Here is a 24,865-nt window from a genome sequence, read left to right as displayed (position 1 = left end):
GTGACAGAGCGAGACTCTGTCTCAAAATATATATATATTAAAAACAAAAAAAGAAGACTATTAGGTATTTGATTTGAAACTGGTGTGTGTGTGTGTGTGTGTGTGTTGTTTTTTTTTGCTTAAGCTCTGAAAATATGGGTAAAAGTATGGAGATACTACTATATACAAATATTTTTCTTAGCACGATGTCTTTCTATAAAATACAGAATTCTGAAACAGCTAGAGAAATCGTAAGTTCCAGCATAGTGGCCACCATCACATGTTCGCTATATTCTTTTAAAATTCTCTTCATCATAAGACGCCCTTCTTCCCCACTCCTTCACATAAAGTAAGGTTTATAATATGGTAAAACTAAATATTATCTGAAAAGTATATGGCTAAAAAGTCTAAAAGTTGATCAGTACAAATGAGCAAATTTATTATAGAAGCCTTCTTAGTAAATAATTAGGAATATGTGACAATTTAAGCTGTATACATAGCATACGTATGCTGTTTCTAACTTACTTTAAAATTAAATATCTTGGCCGGCCGTGGTGGCTCACGTCTGTAATCTTAGCACTTTGGGAGGCCAAGGTGGGCGGATCACAAGGTCAGGAGATCGAGACCATCCTGCCTTACACGGTGAAACCCCATATCTACTAAAAATACAAAAAAGCAGCCGGGTGTGGTGGTACGTGCCCGTAGTCCCAGCCAATCGGGAGGCTGAGGCAGGAGAATCGCTTGAACCTGGGAGGTGAAGGTTGCAGTGAGCCGAGATCGCACCACTGCACTCCAGCCTGGGTGACAGAGCGAGACTCTGTCTCAAAAAAAAAGAAAAAAATCTCTTCTTTCTGTAGATGTAGCCAGTCAATCCAGCCATATGTGTGTGCTCTGTGTGTGTCATTTGTAAGGAGTTCTTGTATGTTTTAGATGTAAGCCTTTTGTTGGTAATATGTTGCAAATATCTGCTCCCATGCTATTATTAACTTTTTCATTCTCTTAATTTGTTTTTTGACATACAGAAAAATTTTAATGTACTCCTGTCCAATTTGTTGATATTTTCTGTTACGGTACTGCTTTTATCCTTTTTAAGAATTTTTTCATACCACAGGATCATGAATATATTCTCCTATGACATTATCTAGAAACCGTTTTTTTTGTTTGTTTTTTTACTTCTAATGTTTAGAATTAGGTTTTATGACTTTTCCATATGTATTTTATATTAACTCTGAGCCTTTTATTGATTAGGTTGTCCTTTCACTATTGTTTTTTAATGTCATCTTTGTCATAAATCAGGTGTCAAGGTATGTGTAGGTCTGTTTCTGGATTCTTTATTCTCTTCCATGCATCTTTATAGCAATGTAACAGTGTTTAATTATGGACAGCTTTATAAAAAGTCTTGAGATCCAGTAGAGTGATCCAGTAGAGTAAGTCTTTCCCCTTGACCTATTGTGAAGAATCTTGGCTAGTTCTGGCCTCTGTGTTCTTTTATCTTGTATTTTAGTTAAAATTTTTAGAATGAGGTTTTAAAATCTCTCCCCTCTCCAAAATGTAGAGATTTTATTTGGGATTATATTAAATCTATATAGATGGCTTTGGAAATAATTGATATGTTTACAACAGTGGATCCTTGTATTTGTTATGCTTTTAATAATTTCTCTCAATATTGAGTTTTAGGTTTCTGTATAGTGGGCTTGCCCATACTGTATTACATTTATTCTAAATATTAGCTTCTTAATTCTCTTAAAAATAATCATTTTAAAGATATGTCTTACTATCTTAATGGTTGTTACTGATTAATGGAATACAATTGAGTTTTGTATATTTTTTGGTATTTGATCATCTACCTAAACAGTTACTAAATGCCTTGCTAAAGAACATATTCAGCCACTTTGCTAAATAGTTTTTAATGCTAATGCATTTTTTATTTTAATGTATACAATTATGTCATCTGCAAGTAATGAGAGTTGTGTTACTCCATTTCTAATCCTTTTAATTTTCTTGCCAACCTACACTTATTGCACTAGTTAGCTAAAAGTGGTGATAATGGGCATCCTTGTCTAATTTCATAATTTTTGATTAAGTATCATATTCACTGTAGTTTTTATATAGATAAACATCAGATGAAGGAAGTTTTTTTCTATTCCTAATTTGCTAGGCAAGTTTTTTTTAAAAAAATATGACTAGATTTTGAATTTTATCAAATGCTTTTCTTTATTAAGATGAGTAGATTATTTTTATTCTTTAATATGGTAATTATATTGATGGTTTTTTTGTATGTTATGCCACCTTTGGTATTCCTAGAATAAAGCCAACAAGGTTATGATAAATTATTATCCTTTTATACCTTAGATTCAGTTTGCTAATATTTTATTTAGTGTTTGTTTGTTTGTTTATTTATTTATTTATTTATTTATTTATTTTTATGAGACAGAGTTACGCTCTGTCGCCCAGGCTGGAGTGCAGTGGCACAATCTCAACTCACTGCAACCTCCACCTGCCAGGTTCAAGTGCTTCTGCCTCAGCCTCCTGAGTAGCTGGGATTACAGGCACGCCACCACCATGCCTAGCTGATTTTTATATTTTTAGTAGAAACAGGGTTTTGTCATGTTGGCCAGGCTGGTCGAACTCCTGACCTTGAGCAGTCCGTCCGCCTTGGCTTCCCAAAGTGTTCGGATTACAGGTGTGAGCCAGCATGCTCAGCCTATATAGGATTTTTTGCATCTGTGTTTATGCGTAAGATTGGTCAGTACTTCTTTTCCTTCAATGTCCTTGTCAACTTGTGATATTGAAGTTATACTGGCTTTGAAAATTTGTTTAAGTATTCCCTTATTTTCTGTTGTTTGGAAGAATTTGTTTAAGGTTGATTTTTTTTTCTTTCTTTCTGGGTTTTTTTTTTTTTTTCTGGTGGGAAGTTTTAAATTATTGATTTAATTTCTTTAGTAACTATAGTACTATTCTGATTTCCATTTCTCTTTCTATGAGTTTCTGAAAGTTGTGTTTTCTGGAAATTAGCCCATTTTATCTAAATCTTCAAATTTATGAGCCGTAAGTTGTTCAGAATATTTTATGATGTCTTAATATCCGTAGGTTGTGTAGTGATGTCTTTTTTGCATTTAGGATATTAGTTTATGCAAAGTCTTGCCCAGGCATTTATTAGTATTTTCTTTGAAAAGAAGAACCAACTTTTAGCTTCATTGGTCTTCTTTATTGTATGTTTTCAATATTATTAATTTATTTATCTCTTCCTTTCTTCTGGTTTCATTTGCTATTCTTTTTCTTGCTTAAGGTTCACGTGCCTTAATTTCCAGTCTTTTTTTCCTCAAATATTTTTATATATTTATTTATGTATAAATATTCCTCTAAAGTGGCTTTTAGGTGTATCTCACAAGCTTTAGTTTGTATTATTTTCATTATCATTCAGTTCAGCATGTTTTCTAATAGCCTTTATTTCTTCCTTGGCCTGTGAGTCATTTAGGAACTTGTTTCTTTATTTTCAGAGTTCTTCTAGTTTTCTTTGTCTTAGGTTCCTAGCTTAATTCCATGGTGATTAGAGAACATATCCTGATTAATTTAAATTTAAAAAATATGTTATTTATTACCTCTGCAGATGATTAATTTTTGTAATTAAGTACGCACTTGAAAATAATGTCTCATTAGATGCAGTATCCTATATATTAGTTTGTTTGTTAATTATATTGTTTGAATGTGTTAGATGTACTCAATGATTACTTTGGTTTTGTTCATTACCAATAAATCCATGTCAAAATGGTAGGTTTGTCTGTCTTCTTGTAGTTATTTCAGCTTTTCTATTACATATACTTAGGGTATATTTTCATGTGTTTTATATTCATGGTTATTCAACTTTCTGTCTTGCTGCACACTTACTTTACTGATTCCTTGTTCTTTCCTTTTTTGATGTTCCATTTCTATTTTCCTTGATATTTAGAATTTCCTTAGCTCACTGCAGCCTCCAACTCCTGGGCTGAAGTGATCCTCCTATCTCAGCCTCCCAAGTAGCTAGGGACTACAGGCTCATGTCACTGTGTCTAGCTAATTTTTTAAAATTTTTGTAGAGATGGTATCTCACTGTGTAGGCCAGGTTGGTCTTGAACTCCTGGCCTCAAGTGATCCTCCCATCTCAGCCTTCCAAGGTGCTGGGATTATACGTGTAAGCCACTGCATCCCGCCCCCATTTAGCTATTTATTGAGGGCAGGTCTGCTAGCAACGGAAGTGTTTTCCTTCGTCTGTTAACATCTTTATTTCCCCTTGATTTCTGAAGGATACTTTTTCTGGATACAGAATTTCCAGTTGACAGTTCTTTTCTTTCAGTCCTTGAAAAATATTGTACCACTTCCTTAGGCTTTCATGGTTTCTTAAAAGAAATCTAGTGTCATTTCAGTTGGTGTCCTATAGGTAATACGCTGTTTCTATATGATGTTTTTAAGGTTCTTTCTTTAGTTTTCAGAAGTTTAGTTATGATCTGTCTTGGCATGGATTTCTTTGGGCTCTTCATATTTGAAATTTGCTCACCTTCTTAAATTTGTTAGATGTAAGTATTTCACATAAATTTGGAAATTTTCACCTGTTCTCTCTGAGAATACTTTTTTAGCTTCACATCCTTTCTCCTGTCCTTCTGTAACTCTGGTAATACAAATCTAGATTTTTTAAAAATTATGGTTCCACAGGTTTTTTCAGGCCCTGTTCATTTGTTTCAGTCAGTTTTCTTTTTGTTTTTCAGACTAAGTTGTCCTGATTCGTTCTCAAGTTCACTGATTTTTATCTGTTGGCATCTGTTATTGTGCGTTTCCAATGAGTTTTAAAATTTTGGTTATTGTATTTTTCAGTTGGATTATATCTATTTGATACTTTTAAAATAATTCTCTGTATTTGCTGGATTTTTCTATTCTTTTCAAGGATATTTGTAATTACTTGTTCAAGCAGTTTTATGATGGCTCTTCTAAAATCTGTCAGGTAATTTCAACATCTGATTGAGCTCAGTGTTGGTGTCTGTTGGTCTTTTAACACTTAAGTTGTGATTTTCCTGGTTCTTGGTGTGACCAGTGATTTTTATTTGTACCCTGAACATTTTGGATATTATGTTAGGAGACTTCTGATGCTTTTTAAATCTCTGATTTCAGCAGGCAGTTACCCTGTTTAGGTTTAGCATGTAGATTTGGTTGTCTCTTCAGGTTCCGCTGACACCTGCACTGCCGGCAGATCAGGCCTAGTGCTGCCAGTCAATGTTAGGTGTGGGGAGGAAGGATGGCTCTCTTGAGCTCTGTTGAAGATTGAGTCACCAATATATTTATTTATTTTATGTGATAGTAGCCCATATAACTCTTTATTTCTTTGTTTTGTCATATCATTGGCCATATAGTTTCATCTTAAAAAAAAATGATTTTAAATGCTTGTCTCATATGAATATATTATCCTTTTGTAAAAAAAGTTAAAATTTCTGTTATGATTAAAATTTCTTTTAATCATTACTTTTAATCACAGTCCCTTCCATGCAGGTAATCACACTTGTTAGTTGGGTGTATATCCTTTTACTTTCTGGTGAGCATTTACATACAAAAATTGTACCAGCAGAAATTTTATACTATTACTTTTACTGTGTGGTTTAAACATTTTTAAATAAAATATGTCACATTTTGTTATTCTGTTTTTTTTCCTACTTCTTTTTACTCAACAGTATTCCATGGGTATGTTTCCACTTGAACACATATTTATCTTTTTTCTTTTTAAACTATAGCATTGTCTTTATTAAAATGGATATTATTTAGCCATTTACTATTGCTTTTGTTAATATAAACAATGGTGTAATGGATATCTTTTTTAATGCTGCTTAAAGAAGATAGGGCTGATCCCAGGACATAGAATTTTGCTCTGTCATAGGGACATGGATGTTTTAAATTTTAAAAGATGCCGGTTTATTCTCAAGATAGCTGTACTAATTTATATTCCTACCAGCTGTACATGCTGTTTGTCGCCATCACCAGTCCTGGATGTTATTGCACTTAAAAATTTTGCATGAACTTGGATAACAAATATGCTATCTCATCTTCTTAATTTTCCTGGTTAGTAGTGAGATAGAGTATTCACTCATATTATGTTTTTGGCTCTTTGGATATTGCTGATTACTGTGCATTATACTTAAACTGCTACATTGTCATATACTAGTTAAGATTTGGAAGCACTAGAATGTTGATATTATATTACCGGTTTTATTCTAGAAGTTTCTGGATTTCTGAATTTTTAAGCAAGCCAACTTAGGTAGATTTTGCTGATAAGGATCCCAATAGCTAGAAATTTTTTTGTTTACTTTTTCTGTTTCTGTATTAGATTTTTCATTTTTGAGACACTTGCTGTGATTCTATGGCACTCACATAGCCAGAAGATTGTTTTCTGGGATTCAGTATGTTGAACAAGCTGGATGATTTGTCTATTACCTTATAACCTTCTTTTCTTTCCTGGGAAGATATGGAATATATGAAATAGTGTTCATTCTACTCTGTGAAGAGTATGGCTGCTAAAACACAGTAATATATAGGTAGACTTTCAGAACACCAAAACTGTTAGTAAAGTGACAGTTTTAAATATCTGGGCTACTTTGGTTTTGACCAAAGTGGCTAGATAAAGATGGAGAGTTTTTTGTTTTAAAGGAATACATTTCTCAGCTATTACTACCATGGGCAAATCTGCAAACTTGAATCAAGTTGTCCTGTAATTTCAAAGATTTTGAAAGGAAAAGAAAAGGGGGTAGTTAAATCTTAACTCATCTGGTAGTTAGGTAGCATTTGGTTCCATAGTATCGATAACCATATCTAAGCAATTAGTGTTTAACAAGTGCCTTCCTTTTTTCTGCATAATGTAATTCTATCCTTATCTCTTGTTTTGTGTTGACTTTATAAAAGAGAGAGAGTAAAATCAGGAAATGAAGGCCGCACTAGAAAATTCACTAACTTTAATACATTCATAGGTACTTTTTTCTATTTTAAAGATATTTGACTCTTTTAATTCGTCAGGGTTGGAATTTCAGATGGCTTTGATTTCCCACAAGGCTAAATCAATACACTTTACATATATAATTAAAGACCTAAGATTTTACGTAGGGTTTTAAATAGGCACTTTTCGTAAATACCATGTAAGTGAAAATGCCATTAATGAGTTTCCTAATGTTATTTTCTTGTATTAGTTCTGTGTTCTCTGCATAGCTTTTCTTGAATTTCCTTTGGCTACTAAATCTTCATTAAATTTCAGCATTAGATTAAGCCAGTTTGCAGGCCGTTACAGCAGAATGGAAAACAGAGGTGGTTTTGACATTATAAACACATTTCAGAATTCAGAAACACATGAAATTAACCTATATTTACAAAAATTTTTTTTCCAGTTCATCCAGAGCAGCTTCCTCCGAGGCCATGGATTACATTAAAAGAACGAGACCAAATTCTGCCATCAGGTAAATAGTTTTTCTCATTCTTCCTTTTTTCCCAGAAATACTTAAAATGTTATTTGGGCTTCATGATCTGTAATAAATAAGACTTCATTTTTACCTCTCATGGGTAGATGCGTTTAAAAATACTGATGAATAAACTTTTAAAAAGTCCACATTAAGATAGACCTTCAATAAGTGTCTTATGTCTTTCACAGTAATGCAGCCCTTGGTTTTAAAATTATTTCTATAATACAGCTTTCCAAATGGCATCTTCACAGAGAGTATTGGGTGATGTAAGAAAAATGAATAACTGTGGTTTTTCTTGTGAAAAATTTTAAACTACTGAGAAGTACTTGATCTTTCTTGAGAGGTAGATAACATTTATGGAAGAATAACGTAGACTGGGCATATATTTACTGTATTGGCAACAAAGTATAATACCAGCCCAGGGGTGTAGAAATAGTACATGGTATTTGAGCAATATAGGTATATAATCTAGCATTTCTAGAACTGAAGTAATGTAGAAAGCATAAGCATTTATCTTTTTGCAGGGACCGATAATGGTTTGATGTTTATAAATTCTTCTTCATATTTGGTATTTTAGGCTTGGGAATTCTACTTAAAATAAGTTATGAATTACTGTTTTTCGAAATGTCTTTTTTTAAATCACAAAAGTAATAATTTTCATGATATCTAATTTCATTTTAAAATTAAATGAAAATTGCAAGCGTTTCAGTATGAAGATTAAACCAGTTACAGAATAGTACTACATTAATAAATTTTGGCTGGGCACTGTGGCTCATGCCTGTAATCCCAGCACAATGGGAGGCCAAGGTGGGCAGATCACTTGAGGCCAGGAGTTCAAGATTAGTTTGGCCAACATGGTGAAACCCTGTCTCTACTAAAAACACAAAAATTAGCCAGGTCGTGGTAGCGCACTCCTGTAATCCCAGTTTCTCAGGAGGCTGAGGCATGAGAATCGCTTGAACCTGGGATGCTGAGTTTACATATAGTGAGCCAAGATTGTGCCATCGCACTCCAGCTTAGGAGACAGAGCAAGACCCTGTCTCAAAAAAACAAGATAATTAATTGTTAAAGGGTAAATCACAATTAGACTTTATATATTTTTTGAGCAATGTAAAGGCCTTTTGTTGGTGAGTTTTGGGCTTTTTTAAGTTAAGAGAATTCAGAACAAGTCTTTTTTTAAGTATTTGGAAATGTGGGATATATAGCCTCTTCATGGTTCTATTTGCATTTTAATAACACTACAAAATATTATAATATGCAGTACATTTTTGTGTCTTTCAGAGGTAATAATTTTAAAACCACCACACTCTAGAGCTGCAGTATCAGCTTGTTTTAAGAGGCACTGTGTCAATGTTATGAATAACTTTTTTACTATAAGGTTGCATATTGGTGTTTTAAGTGAAAAGAGTACCTAATGTTTTCTATAAAACTTAAAGCTAGATATTTATTTTATAGTTGGCCTTTCCTGGTGTATAATTAATTATTCCCTTCTGATGTTAAAAACACCATTTTCTAATTCTTTTGAATATGAGTGAACATAATCTTGAAGAAAAGATTTTCTAATATTGCATAGCTACATTTCCATTAAGAAAAGGAACAATAGAAACAAATTTTCATTAATTGCTGAATTCTCAAAGTAATCTGTTCTTGAGTTTTCTTCGTTGAAAAACTAGTGTGGACTTTTCTTTTGAGGTATGGTGCTTCCCTGAGTAGGAGCTGAGTGCTAAAAAAAAAGTTACTGTTAAAAATGCATTTTACTTCTGATACATAGAGGGATGTATATAATACCTTGTGGTGGCTAAGGGTGATTTATTGCTAAAAAAAATAATAATAATAAGGATAAACTATATGGGAATCAAGCCTAGATAATGAAAAAGGTCCCAAATAGAAACAGAGTATGAGAGATGAGTGATAATAACACTTAGGTAGTTTTTACTTCTGTTTAAAAATTGCTGGTTCATTCTCAGGCACTGGCAGGGATATAAAGAGTTTTGGCTAGATTATAAAAATTGCAATCTCTGATCTTTTTAATGAAATCTCATTTTACAAAGTCTTAGGAAAAAACTGAATGAAGCAAATGGCAGTCTACCTCTTTCACCTTACTTCCAAATGGCATTTCAAATCCTGAGAAGCATAGTAAGGTAAATTCAGGGTGCTTACTTCACAGTGTAGTGGTTTGGAAATGATGCTGGGTCATTTCCAAGATAAATACTCAGAAAATACAAGTCAACTCAAATTGAAATTTTGCTCCCAGTATACAAAATGGTCACCAGTCAGACCCTCAGGGGACTGAACTGAGTTTTTCTTAATACTTTTTCCATCATCTGAAACAGAACCAACTTCAATCAAGTGTCACTTCACTTTGAATTCCTCATGTCTTATTTAAATAAGTGATTCTCAACCATGTCTGTTCATTATAATCACCTGGGATGCTGGGATGCTTTTTAAAAATACGAATAGCTAGACTCTTAATATTCCAACTTAATTAGTCTGGAGTCAGAGCCTTACTTCAGCATTTTTCTTTTAAAGATCTACAAAGTGATTCTACTAGGCAGCCAAGATGGAGAATTACTGATAAAAATCAGGGCTTTTGAGACTTTAACATGCAATTGCATATGAATTACCTGAGGATTTTGTTAAACTGCACATCCTGTCCAAAAGAGATGTTTATGGGGCCACAGATGCTGTATTTCTAAATTCCCAGGTGATTGATTACTGATGCTGCTGGTCTTCACAGCACACTTAGCAAGTATGCACACAGTAGCAAGGATGCAAACCATCTTCTCCTATTAGTTTGCTCACAGTCTTTTTTATAGTTAAAAGGACATTTAAAAATGAGCATTTTATTTCAGAAACGCACCTTTGATTGACAAAAAGGATTCTCTTACAACTAAATTTTGTTAGTCCATCTCTTCTGCCTCAAAGTAATGATAGCAGTAGGAGGCCCAAAAAAATGCTATAGAAACTATAGATATTTTGTTAATAAGAAGTAATGAGATTAGAGCTCTTTAATTAAAATGCAATTACAGTTTAATTTTGTCCCACTCATTTAAAGAAGCTTTCCTCAGCACGTTATAAGCAAAAAATTAGCAGATTTAAAATTTTAAATTTTTATTAAGTTTCCTCAAAACTCTCAAATATGAGCTGTTAGTCTAATTCTAGATTTAGTAAAATAAATTTTGTGTGATGGACTCCAATGATGTTTTAGCAGGTTAGCAATCTTAATCTTGCCTAGGCATTTTACAATGATGATATGTGGCGTATGTGTGTGTGCTGTGTGCTTGTGCAGGTGTACACATGATATTGCTTTAGAAAAAGTTGCCTAATTTTCTCCCGTTTGTCTGTTGTTTTTTCTCCCACTTCTTAGCATCATTCACGGTTATGTGTTACAATGTGTTATGTGATAAATACGCTACCCGGCAGCTATATGGCTATTGCCCATCCTGGGCATTAAACTGGGAATACAGGAAAAAGGGAATTATGGAAGAAATTGTTAACTGTGACGCAGATATCATTAGTCTTCAGGTAACACCATAGAAATTAAACTGTCTTTAACTTAAAAGGTGAACTTAAACATAAGAGAAGATCTGACCACTGGGAGAGATCCTGTGTTTAGAGCCAGAGCTCAAAAAGAATTGTTTTCTCTCCTCCTCTTAAAAAAAATGGACAATTTAAATAAGCATTTAAGACATTTCCATAGTGAAACTATTTTGCTGACTGAATACAACCATCTACTTACATTTATTTACTGTTCACTTAAGTGGAAATAATCTTACCCATTATTCATGTTAATATTCACCTCATGATCATTGGTATTGCTAAAAGAGAAAACCGCAGAAGATTGCCAGTCTTTTAGGAATATAAATTTAACTTATATTGGGGTCTGTTTAAAAAAAAAAAAAAAAAAGCTTGCCCACAGTTATTCCTTAAACAGACATATTTTAAAATATTATACTATAAATCATGCGTTATTTGCCTTACCTTACTTTATAAACCATCTCTGAAATTTAGATTCTTCTGTTTTATAGCACTTTATTAATTGAACTTTACTGAAGACGCAGAATCTTTTCATGAAATGTGTTTTATTGCTTCAAAATTTAGCTAATGATTAGCCAAAAAGATGTTTGAATATTTTTTAGTGACTTTTTTCTTAGCAACTTTCAAAACATGTTAAGTGCTTAAAGGTTTAAAAATTTTTAATTGACAAATAATTGTATATGTTTATGGGGTACACTGTGATGTTTTGATACATATATTTTTAAAAAATGATCCAATGAGGCTAATTAACATGTTCATCAACTCAAAAACTTACTATTTCTTAAAGGTGTTTAAAAATGTGTTACAGGCCAGGCGTGGTGGCTCACACCTATAATTCCAGCACTTTGGGAGGCCAATGCAGGTGGATCACTTGAGGTCAGGAGTTTGAGACCAGCCTGGCCAACGTGGTGAAACCCCATATCTACTAAAAATGCAAAAATTAGCCAGGCGAGGTGGCGTGCACCTGTAATCCCAACTACTTGGGAAGCTGAGGCATGAGAATCACTTGAACCCAGGAGGCAGAGGTTGTAGTGAGCAGAGATCACACCACTGCACTCCAGTCTGGACGGCAGAGTGAGACTCTGTCTCAAAAAGAAAAAAAGAGTGTGTTATAATTTCACACATTCTTTTCATTATAGCCTGAGAGGGAAAATTATTTAAAAATTTTTTATGTAACAGAGTAGCTTGATAATTTATTTTTATGTTGCTTGGGAAAATATAAAAATCCTTTAAAATTAAAATTTTCTTCTAAACCCTGAGACTAACAGAGAATTGGGGAGAGGAGGAGGTAAACAAAATTGGCTATTTTAGTTTCTTGTCTACCTCTTGGTTTAGTATTTGTAGTGATAACAGCCTCACACCCTCTTAAATGTAGCAGTTTGAAGGATAAAACATCATAATTCAAGAAAATTGTCTTATAAAAGTGATGCTATAATACTATACTGTATTAAAAAGAGATCATTCTAGAGAAGTTGGAAATTTTGAAAAAATGCAAAGCATGATGGAGGGAAATACCTAATTTCATGTCATAAGATAGTAGTTGTGTTAAAACTTCTGGAGTATTTTTCTTCTACACGTTAAATAAAATATATTTACAGATACATTTTGTTTCTTATTTATTTTACTTAATAGATTTTCCATGTTACTAAAATTCTTCAAAACTAATTAATTATATGAACGTATATTGATTAAGCTTTTCCCCTACCATTGTACATTTAGTTGTTTATGGGTTTTTGCTGTCGTAAATTCATGCTGTTAGCAACATCTGCATACATAAATTATCTTCATATTTATTTCATTTAGAGAGACCTGTTAAAATATTTTGTGAGTCAAAGAATAAAATAGGCTAATAATTATCAAATTAATAGAGGCCATTGGATGATTGTGATTTTAGGTACTTAAAAATTTCTTAAAGTAGAATTTTTTGTGAATAGATTTTATGTTTCTCACTCTCGGGTATCATTTCTTTCCACCATAGTTCAGAAGGATAAGCAATTTTTTAAATTACCTTTTTATATATAAAATATACTATTCCCTATCACAGAATCTATCATATACCCAACTTGCTTTGTTTAGTTGCCAGTCTTGAGGAAGTAAAGTGTAATGGAATGAACTGTAAATTGGGCATCAAGAGACCTTGGGATGTAGTCCTACTCCTGTTACTATCTGTGTGAGCATGAGAAAATCATGTCACCTTTCTGGTTCTTTCATGTTTAAAAAGCTACCATTGTCAAGTAGCAGCTGCTAGCAATCAGGTAAGATAGTAAGATAATATTTGCTATGTGAATTATTTTTATTAAGTTACATCTTATAATGCTGAACATTTTTATATCTTAATCAGCATTTTCCCTCTGTCATATAGATGATAACTTTTCTTTCATCTCAGGAAGTGGAAACAGAGCAATACTTCACTCTCTTTCTGCCAGCATTGAAGGAGCGTGGATATGATGGATTTTTTTCTCCAAAGTCACGTGCCAAAATCATGTCTGAGCAGGAGAGAAAGCATGTAGATGGTTGTGCAATATTCTTCAAAACAGAAAAGTAAGTTAAGGAAACAAAGCACAATGGTGTACTTTTATTTATTTAAATTCTTACACTTTAAAATTGTCTTTGGTTTGGCCCTATAAAATAAACAGAAAGCTAGTAAAAAGTATTACACAACTTAAAAGTGTTGTTAATGTTTCATTTCTCAGGCTGTATATTTGGAATAAGGATATTTATTGTATTACTTCTTATGCTTTTATTATCAAATAACACTAAACATTTTAAGAGATATAGACTCGAATGGTCTCATATTTCAGAACATATTTTCGCGAAGTAAAATATTAGTTTTTTTGTAAAAAAAAAGAAAGTGGTACCTTTTAAGGTTAGCCCTAAGTGGTCTGGGATTCTTTTCTGTGATTTTTTTAATAGTTGATTTTTGAGAATCATTCATTTTACCAATCTTTTATCTTTTACAATTAACATTTCATACAATTATTTAATCATTTATTCACTAAATGTGTACTGAACATTTGCTTTGTGATAAGTCCTGTGCTAGACACAACAGACACAAAGATAGTCAAGACATAGTTCCTAATCTCACTGAAAGCTCAAATCCGGTAGGGAAAGCTAGGCATGTAAGACAATTACAATATCATATGGTGTATATATAAGATATAGATATGCATGGATAGATAAGAGAGGCAGGCACAGAGCATATGGAGGTAGAGAGTTAAAAGGGTTGACTGAGTCAGGGCAATGGAAAATGAAACGTGACATCTGATAGAGGTTGATTCCCATGGTTAATAATTTGGATTTGATACATTAGGGAATCATCTACTTACAGGATAAGCATATACATGCTTACAGCTATTTTCCAGTATTTCCCTGTTTTACAACTATTTTATCAAAGCCAATCTATTTTTATTGATCCAGGCATATTATCAGCATGACATGCTATTTTAAGTAAACAAACTCAATGAATTTGAAAGATATTTGGTTCACTTCCCATTATCTATGCCTACTTTCCTGTCTTTTCCATGAATTTGTAGTAGAGATATTCTTATTTTGGTTAATGATTAGTAAAAAACCTTGTAGTATTTGAGGTCAGAATATACTAAATTCTTCTAATGGTTTGGTAATTTTTTATGCATTTTAGAATAATTCTATTAAAATTACATATCTTAACTACAGGAATATGTTCTGAGAAATGCATCATTAGCTGATTTTGTTGTTGTGGGAACATCGTAGAGTGTACTTACACAAACCTAGATGGTACAGCCTACTTTACACCTAGGCTATAAGGTATAGCCTGTTGTTCCCAGGCTAGAAACCTGTACAGCATGTTACTGTAGTAAATAGACAATTGTAACACATTGACATTTGAGTCTAAACGTATCTAGACATAAAAAAGGTAATGTGCTGTGATGTTAAGACAGCTACAGCATCACTAGGTAATAGGAATTTTTCAGCTCCATTATAGTCTTATGGGACTACCGTCGGCATGTAGTCCCTCGCAGACTGAAATCTTGTTATATGTTATATGACCATACTTCAGAGTGTTTGCCATCTGTCAGGCCTTTTCTAATTGTTTATATTAATTGTCTTGTTCAAATTTTAAAGCAGCCCTTACAGGCAGCTATACAGCTATTTCCTTGTTTTTATAGATGAGGAGACCAAGGTACAAACAAGTTCAATATCTTGCTCAAGTTACACAGTAGTCTGATTTCATAGTCCATACTTACAACTACTGTAATCTTGAGGCTTCTTGTTTGAGCTTTTGATATCAGTAATATCTCTTATAAGATTAACTCATTTAGAAAAATTGCCCTGAATTTGACATTTGTTTTTGTTTTTTAGACAGGGTCTCAGGGTCTTACTTTGTCACCCAGACTGGAGTGCAGTGGCAGTCATGGCTCACTGCAGCCTCAGCCTCCCCAAGCTCGGGTGATTCTGTCACATCAGCACCCTGAGTAGCTCAGACTACATGTGCATGCCACCACGGCTGACTAATTTTTGTATTTTTTGTAGCGATGGGGTCTTGCTGTGTTGCCCTAGGCTGGTCTTGAACTCCTGGGCCCAAGCCATCCACCTGCCTCAGCCTCCTACAGTGCTGGGATTACAGGCGTAAGCCACCGTGCTTGACAGTATTTGTTACCTATGTTCATACACAAATTTCCTTGAAACACCGTAACTTAAAAAAAATGCACCAGTAAACTTGAGACATCTAACATCAGGCTATTTTTCTATTTGCTATAGTTTCTTTCAAGATAATATGGAAGGTTTTTCTTGTTACTCTCACAGTTTTGAGAGGAAAAATCTAAAATTCCTTAACAATTTACTAGAGGTAGTTAAGGCTTTGAAATAACAATTAGAACTGTTATTTGGGTATTTACAAATCGGTTCTTGAATTATTAAAAATGCTGTGAACTAGTTAAGTAATGAGCACACAGGAAATACTTAGATGCATGCATCACCTGTTTTTCTTTTCTTCCTCAACTCTTTTTTCCTGAATGGTAACATGGATCTGGCAACAGATTAAGACTTTGAGTGTGATACATCAGTGCATTGTACCTCTTTTCAACTTCTTTCCTGGAATGACAGGACTATATACCTCCTATAGTAGAACAAAACCACCTTCTGTCCCAGTACCAAATATTTATCCATGTCTTATTAGCTATCTATTCAGTGCCAACTATTTGGAATTTAAAGTATTCTACCCTGCCTGTATTCTTTCTTCAGATTGGAAATATAACATAGAACAAAAAAAGACTGAGTTTTGAAGTCAGGTGCTTCTTCTATTTATTTAGCTATATAATTTTGAAAGACTTACCATTTCTGGACCTGTTTCTTCATTTGTGTATTCTTGTAAGATCATTTTTGTAGAGGTTACAAAACTAACAAGGGTAACTGCGGGGAGAGTAGTTCGACACTGTACTTATTCTCAGTCTCTTTCTTCTGTAATCAGATTATCTGATAATTCCTCATCTTCATTGATGACTGTTAAATCATACATGAAAAACTGTTACAGAATACACAACAATAAATGGAAACTATCATAATTACCATTTATAGCAAAATACTATAATAAAAATCTCTAATCCATCATGATGAAAGGATAGAGTATTGTTTAGTAAAGGCTAGGACACAAGTTACCAATATTCAGATAATTAGAATGTAATACAATATTCTTTAAATCATATTATTCTGGTTTAGTTTTGGGGGATTCAGAATCTACTTCTGGATTTGGCAGCACCTGTTTGGTCATCATTATGAACATTTTTTGGGACTTACATGCATAAAGATACTAGAAAATAGAACTTTGAGTTATAAAATGCCAGATGTCAGCTTTTGCTTTGTCTTTTAACAAATATTATTTACATTCCAAAGCATTTTATAAAATACATTCATACATATGCATATGTTTTTTATATGTATATAATGTATATGTAGAAACTGAGTTGTAAATACATTTTTTTTTTTTTTTTTGAGACGGAGTTTCGCTCTTGTTGCCCAGGCTGGAGTGCAATGGCATGATCTTGGCTCACTGCAACGTCCGCCTCCCGGGTTCAAGCAATTCTCCTGCCTCAGCCTCCTGAGTAGCTAGGATTACAGGCATGCGTCACCACGCCCGGCTAATTTTGTATTTTTAGTAGAGACGGGGTTTCTCCATGTTCGTCAGGCTGGTCTCGAACTCCCAACCTCAGGTTATCCACCCACCTCAGCCACCCAAAGCGCTGGGATTACAGGGGTGAGCCACCGCGCCAGGCGAATAATTTACTATTGAATCCAGTGGACTTACCCTTTGTATTAGAAACATTCCTGAAAAAGCAACTGAAAAATAGAAAAATTAGCAGAGAATTGCTTGAACCCGGGAGGCAGAGATTGAAGTAAGCCAAGATCGTGCCATTGCACTCCAGCCTGGGTGACAGAGCAAGACTCCATCTCAAAAAAAAAAAAAAAAAAAAAAAAAGGCTGTACAGATATAGGATATTGTTTATCTACTTCCTTATTTAACCTAGTCTCTCAGCTTACCTTTTCCAGTTAGTTACCTTCCGACACTCCCATGATTACTTAAAGGGACCAAGAACACATCTTATAGCATTTTATACTGATTATAGTAAGAACTTCTATTTGGTTTGGTTTTAACAGTGTTGGGATGTGATCCAGAAGGGGTCAGAGTTAACTTTTTGTGATTATACTATTGTCTTGACTGTGTATTACATTGTCCCTTTTTACCTGTAATTGAATTCAGGGAGGGAATGTTACTTAAATCCTATAGATTGCTTTAGTTCCTTATAGTTGGCAGTCACTGTCCTCTCTCTAGCATTAATTAATTACATCACAGCCCACAAAGTTATTTTTAGACTACAAGTTGGTAAGAAATTGAGTTATGTCTTTATTTGAAGGACTGCTCTGGACGTGTTCTTTTCGCACATGAAACATCCAACCTAATAATACTTCTCAAATCATATAAGGGGATTTTTTTGGTCATAGTAGTCTTTATTATATTAATATATGTTCTTTCTTTTTCCATTTGACCTTTTGTCTAGTTTTTTTTTTTCCCCAAAAATGTGAATATACAGAAGAATTCTTAGAATAAAATATCACCAGGAGTAATGCTTTTAGCATCTGTGTACCAGTCACAGAGTATGAGTAGTAAACTAATGTATCAAGAGAGACAAATTTTAAGATTTTCTGTGTTACCAAGGATGTATGACTTGGAACAATGACTGGAAAGTAACTGTAAACCAATATGTCTAATTAAGAAGAAACATCTAATAATAGAAAGAATGGCAGAAAACCTCTATATTTCAAAATGTTACCTGTGTGGAAATCTGTGAGACAGACAGTACATGCAGAGTAGAGTACATTTGGTTTGTATGGGAAGGGAATGTAAGAAGTAGCATTGTTAAGGTAGTAGGGATAGAATATGGGTAATTATATCTTACTATATTATAAATTTGTTACAATTATAAACAAGTAAACAAGATAAATTGTAGACGATTACAGCCATCAGCACTAATGCTAGAAATCTCATTCTTTTAAAAGCAGAATACCTGAGAAAGTCTTAAAGTTCAAGAAACATATCAATACTCTTATTTACTAGAAAGAAGGAACTTTATTTGGTTCAACTAGTTTTCAACTCTCTCTGGTTTTTCAACCCTTGGTGAAGCTGTAGTGATAAAACTTGAGTGAGAATGTGTGCGCTAAAGTTTCTCAGTGTCAGTGGACGGGAGTATTATAATGACATATGCATCCTGTTTAGGAAGACTAGTTTTGCTTTTCTCGACTTTTGAAAGCAAAGACACTAAAAAGAAGATACCTTTAAAAGGTTGAGAAGTTTTAAAAGTCAAAAGTATGGCAGTATATACCAATGAGAAAGAAGGTTGGAAGGGTAGTTGCAAGCGTCTAATAACCCAGCAGTTGCTCAAGATTTATGTTTAAAGAATTGTTATTTAAATGAAGAAAAATCAGTCATGTATTTTTTAAAAAGTTTTATGAACCTATGATCATTACCAAGAAACTTAAGGAAAAGAAAAGGCTGGGTGAAAGTGCTAAGGCAATGAGGAGGATATTTTAACTAACATTATGCACTGTAAATAACAAGGAAGGAGTGGACCCACTGCAGACTCTATAATCAGTAATTGATGATCAACAAAAAACACCTATATACAGTTTATGTTTTGCTTTCATGATTTCTATTGAGAAGAATTTTCCTCAAACTAGAAACACTAAGACCAGGTAAAAAGGAGAATGGCAAACCACGAAGGTGAGATTGGTAAGCCAGGAGAGTCACTAAACTGCACTAACTAGTTAGGTTTTCACACGAAGATAATTATATCTTATGGTATTAAAGATCTTACAGAAGTGTGGTTGGAGAACTGGCAAAGGTAATCTGTTAAAAATATTGGAGTAGAGAAATTCTAGGATTTGGGGGATGGATGAACTATCAAACTTTTCAAAAAGACAGACTTGCCCAGCCTCAGTTTTCTTCATCTTTGTAATGGCAGTAGTAATACCTCCTACTGCAATTTGGGTTCTCCAGAAAGAAGACTCGGAGATAGTTCAGTGTTCAGGAGGTTGTTAGAAATCAACACTTGTGGAAAGAAAGGGGAGGAAGCAGAATTGGACATATGGAGAAAAGTGAAGTGTTGCAGGCCTGACTGCCTCAGGTGACTCAGCAGGGAGCTTTAGAGCTTATATGGCCTGTGAGAGTTAAATCACCAGGGGCCCAAATCCCTGGACCTTTTGCTTTTGATTTCTAATTGGATGGTGACGCTCCTAGAAGTATGTGACCATGAGTAGGCAGCTTTCTGCAACTGAAGCAATCCCTGAAGGACTGATGAGGAATCTGAGCAGTATATCTCCATGTGCAAATTTTAGGACTAACATATATGAGGTGCTTAACACAAATCTTGAGACTGGATAGATCCTCAATAATGGTAGCTTTTTTATTGTTATTTTTATTATAATGTCCTATTGAGAAATTTAATTATTTTGAGAGAAGAGAATACATGCTCATAACATTTCTAAATGTTCAAAAGCTGGCAGGGATATTTAATCAGTTAGAAAAATAGAATTACGTCCAATAGAAAAATAGAATTATATCCCATAAATTTGTACAACTATCTTATATATCTGTAAAAAATTTTAAAATTAAATAGGATGAAGTTTCAGAGCACTTAATATCCGAATAGGTGAACTAATGAGCGAAAGTGCATGAAGTCATACTTAACTGAGGTAATGATTGCTGCTCTTAGATTATTAATGGAAGGAATAAAAAGAGGGAGGGACAAGAATCAGCTGAGACTGCAGAAAAATATATGTATCAATGTTCATTACGGCATTAGTTAAAATATGTGAGAAGTTAACTTAAATGTCCAACACAGGTTAAATAAATTATGGTGAATCTGTATAGTGGACTATAATTAAGTCATCAAAATTGATTTGGAAGAATGTTAAATGTTATAGGAAATGTCCCTGATAGAATAGTATTGTTCTAATTGCGTGAAAATATATGTGTGTGTGTGTAGAGAAAAGTCTGGGGAAGTATATTAACTTTTAAATGGAGATATTGAGTTATAAGTGACTTAGTTTTCTTCGTTCTCATATCTCTACAATAAACATATTTAATGTAATCATTTTTTCCACGTTTTTGTTTTGAAATACCTATAAATGCAGGGCTGACAAGACCTGTTTTAAAAACAAAAAGATCAAAACGTTTCAGATATGTATGAGTTCCTGTTTGGCTGATAATTAATATGGCTGTCCCCAAAGTGAAGTTTTCATCTTTATTAACAAAAACACAGTTAAAAAATGAAGAAGGCTGTAGTTCATTTATGCCCAGTTATAGGTACTGCACCTTTGGGTAAACTTGAGTTGTTCAAATGAACTTTTCAAAAAAACAGACCTAGTTGTCAGTTCAATTTAAATTTGTTGAGCAAATTTAAACAAATTGTTCAGATGAACAACATCACATATCTTACAAATAACTGATCATTTCTTTTCCGGAGAAGACATGGAGGGTGGGAGAGCATTGACATCTATTGTCAGATATTTAAAGTGGTGTCATTTGGAAGATAAATTAGATTTAATGTATATTCTTTTAAAGAAAAGATCTAGATCTAGGTTTAATGGAAAAAAATGGGAGAAGAATACAGGAAAGCAAATTTTAGTTAAGATAGTTCTTTTAATTAGAGTCCTGTGTTCCCCTACCCCCACCCCGCAAAGAATGACCTGGCTTTGGTAGAAGTAAAATTATTCCAGTTCTAAAAATATTATAATTAACAGAATTTTTAAGACTTTTATACAGAATCCTAGGTTCCTGTAAGTATACCATAGAAGTTCTGTGAATATTTAGAAGATATCTCAAAAATTAAATATGAATAATTGAACCGTAATTTGACAATAACATGTTCACTCACATGTTTCAAATACAAGTTTTAACATTTTGGAAATCATTAACATTTTCATAAAGTGCTGCTTAGTTAACTTGTTTTTGATGCAGACCTCTGAATCAAATTTCTTCATGCCTGCTTCTTTTTTCTGAGTAATAGGGCCAGTTATTTACCATTTATAGCTGTGTGAATCAGGATTTTTAGTAATACGCTGTAATCAAAACAAAATACAAAAATTAATTGGACACTGAGACTAATGTAAAACTATATAATGTCTGTCCTCTGATTTCAAATTTTTGTATTCATCAAAATAGGTTGCTTGTTTTCAGTGGTTGATTTATTCTAACATAATGCTGCTTTATCTGTTTTATCTGTGGGAATCTCACCAGAAACTGTAAAAGGTATTCACAGCTTAAAATTGTTTGAAGAAATCTGATATGGACAATGGTCAATCCTGTCTATACGACACATTTTGGATCTGCTCACTCCTCTTGATTTCTCTTGCCTTTGTTCAAGCCACCATCATTTCTCTTTCAGAATACCTTACAAACTTTCTAATCTGCCTCCTAGTTAACAGTTCTTTAATTGAGCAGCTAAAGTGATCTTAAAAAATGTAAATCAAATGATATTATGTCCTGGCTTAGAACTTTTATCTCTCCTCTTCAGCATCATTTCATACCCTTCCATTCTTTTCTAACACATGAACTTGCAAAGCTTTTTGCTGTCTCAGGACCTTTCACATCTTCTACCTGGGATGCTCTTAACCCCATTCCTCACCTTAGTAACTTTCATCTTTCATATTTAAGCTTATAGATTACCTCTTTAGAGGGTAGAAACTATAGTTGCTTTAGGCACTGTGGGTTAGAAATAGGCACATAAACTGACCCTTTACACTTGTCAGCCCATCTGACACATTCAGAATTGGAGCAGGGAAGGGAATATTGCTTCATTTAGTACAGCATCCTGTGGCATAGTAAGTCAATATTTTTGAAGAAACAGAAACTAGTTTCTGTTTTCAAAGCTTGAAAGTGGGGAGGGGATCTGTTATGAGCCTAAGTATGTCTTCTCACCACTGAACACCTAGTGCAAGTAATGTATTTAGTAGGGTGTGCCCCTGCATTTTGTTGACAGATACCTTGATGTGGTAGAAATAAACCTACAAACAGGGTAGGTGGATTGTATTCTTTTTATGTTTTTATCATTAACTTAGTTGAGATTGTGTGCACTTTTAAATACCAGAAAATTCTAGCAGTGGCTTAAATGAGGGAAGGGTGGTTTTCTAACACAAGAACTCCAGAAATAGGCAGTCCAGAACTGGTTCAGCTGCTTCCCCATTTTTAGAAGGTTGGCTTTTGCCTTCCTGCTTCTTACTTCATGGTCACAAGATGGTTATTATTTCTCCGAGCACTAGCTGTAAGGGGCAAGATATAAAAGCATGAAGGGATATATATGCCATCTTTGTTAGGTGGGGCCTCTGAGAAACTTTTCACAATAGTCAGACTTCTTGTGTCTTAGTGGCCAGAACTGTATCACATGGCCACTTGCAGCTAGAAAATGACAAGGGAGACAATGCATAATGTCATGTTTCTTTCATTTAATGTCTTTCAGCATGATAGTCTAAGTACCTAAAATTATTATAATAATGTACCTTTTAGATTTACATTGGTGCAGAAGCATACAGTGGAATTTAACCAAGTGGCGATGGCTAATTCAGATGGATCCGAAGCTATGCTGAACAGAGTGATGACAAAAGATAATATTGGTGTCGCTGTGGTATTAGAGGTCCACAAAGAACTATTTGGAGCAGGTGAGTGCAATGTAAAATATTCTTACTAAAAATAAACACCATCCCAAGTTTTTCTACCTCAAAACAAGTGAATAGAATTTTGCTGTTATTTATTGCAAAGTTATTTTCTTTTGAGGAAAGTTAAGGGAGATGGGCAGGAAAATAGCACCATTGTGTAAAGCATCTTATATTTGTTGGGATGTTCTGTGCTCTCTATCACAGTCTTTTTTACTTACCAGATAATATATGTAATAAAATCTTTTTAAATATGCCATTAATCCCAAGCAGTTCTTTGAAATAGGGAGTATTTTGATTAGGCTGAATTTTGAAATTATGATGACTTAGTCCTCTTTTTGATTCATATTTTTAGCTTCTTGAGTGTGTTTCTTTTGTCTTCAAGGTTAAGGACTTGGCACATTTTCTCTAATTTCTTGGCTATATCTCAGTCATTTTCAGGGTAAGAGCAGGATCTTTTATCTACATGGTATTTTCTTTAGCATTTTAGATTATTTATAGCTTCCTTCAGAGTCAGAAACTCATTATGTACTTTACACACAACAGACCTTTTATATCCTTCCTACTGCCTGCCTTTGAGCATTTCATTGTTTACTAGTACATTTTAAGCAAGAAAGGAGTGAGACCACGTCAGAGCTTTTTTTTCCCTTGTACTTTTTGTAGAGGAAAAGATTATTTCTGCCTTGAGTATTGATTTGAGTTGTTCAGACCGTGCATGTATGTCAGACCTTCTTTTCTCACCATACTTCAATTTATTCATTATCAAAGATAATCTTTGATCGTGAAATTTTGAACTTTTTACTTTTCTTAGCCCCTCCGTTTTTATCTACTTTTATGTCCTTTACAATCTTATTCTTCCCAAAGTTTGGTACTTTTTTTTTTTCTGATATTGTGGAGAATTTCTTTTGTAGTTTTACTCCCTTTTAATTTGCAGATGAGTAATTTTAAATAGTAGACACTTTCACGTTCTGAAATACATACCTCTTGTACTCCTAGAAGGGGAATTTAGTAATATAGTGCTTATGGCTCCCTTGAAGGGGAAAATTTTTAATATTGTGAATACTTAATCTGTAGCTAAAAGTGACATTATAAAACTTCTAGGAAAAGAAGATAGCTTAGAAGATTTGGCTACAGGTATTTATCTTATTATCAAATTGCTTTAAATGTGACTATGTCAGATATAACAGATACTTCAATTCCTTGTTTTCTCAACACTGAAGATAATTATAGCTTGGTAAGACTGGAAAGAAACTTTACCAAACTAGTAGACTTAGAAAATTAGGTCTTTTTCCCCAAAGCTTATATTCCAATAGAAAAATTTGAGATACTTTTATAGAAATTATAAAAGAAAAATTAAATTTGTATGTTTACGGATAGTCCAATGGTTTAAAGGTATGTAAAGTAAAAAGTGAGAGATCCCTCCTGTCATTCATACTCTAGAAATAGCTCTTGTTGATTTCTCTATAGAGGTACTAACATACAGAATGTGAGTATGTATATTAATAGTTTTATATCTTGAATATTTTATGGACATCTGTCAGTAAATGTTAACTATGTTTAATTTTCAAAAATCTTAATGTATTCCATCCACTATTTTGGAAAGTACTATGTTAATGTTTATTTTAACAGAATTAAAAAACATAAAATTATAGGAACAAAAAAAAAAACCTTAGAGATATTCTAGTGGAATATTTCATTTC

General features: G+C 33.5%; 1 protein-coding gene across 6 annotated transcripts in view; it reads left to right on the top strand.

Annotated features, from left to right (window-relative positions):
• The window catches only part of CNOT6L (CCR4-NOT transcription complex subunit 6 like), a 103,073-nt gene that overhangs the window by 61,938 nt on the left and 16,270 nt on the right, over positions 1-24,865 (top strand). For all 6 annotated transcript variants that reach the window (XM_007998983.3, XM_007998981.3, XM_007998982.3 and 3 more), the window contains exons 6-9: positions 7,374-7,442; positions 10,813-10,970; positions 13,369-13,523; positions 23,020-23,171. In XM_007998983.3, coding sequence (XP_007997174.1) covers positions 7,374-7,442; positions 10,813-10,970; positions 13,369-13,523; positions 23,020-23,171 — 534 coding nt within the window. The remainder of the gene's footprint in view (positions 1-7,373; positions 7,443-10,812; positions 10,971-13,368; positions 13,524-23,019; positions 23,172-24,865) is intronic.

This window comes from Chlorocebus sabaeus, chromosome 7 (genome assembly GCF_047675955.1).
Source record: "Chlorocebus sabaeus isolate Y175 chromosome 7, mChlSab1.0.hap1, whole genome shotgun sequence".
NCBI classification, from domain to species: Eukaryota; Metazoa; Chordata; class Mammalia; order Primates; family Cercopithecidae; genus Chlorocebus; species Chlorocebus sabaeus.
The sequence above is the reverse complement of the archived record's forward strand: the minus strand, read 5'-3'. Positions and strand labels throughout refer to the sequence as shown.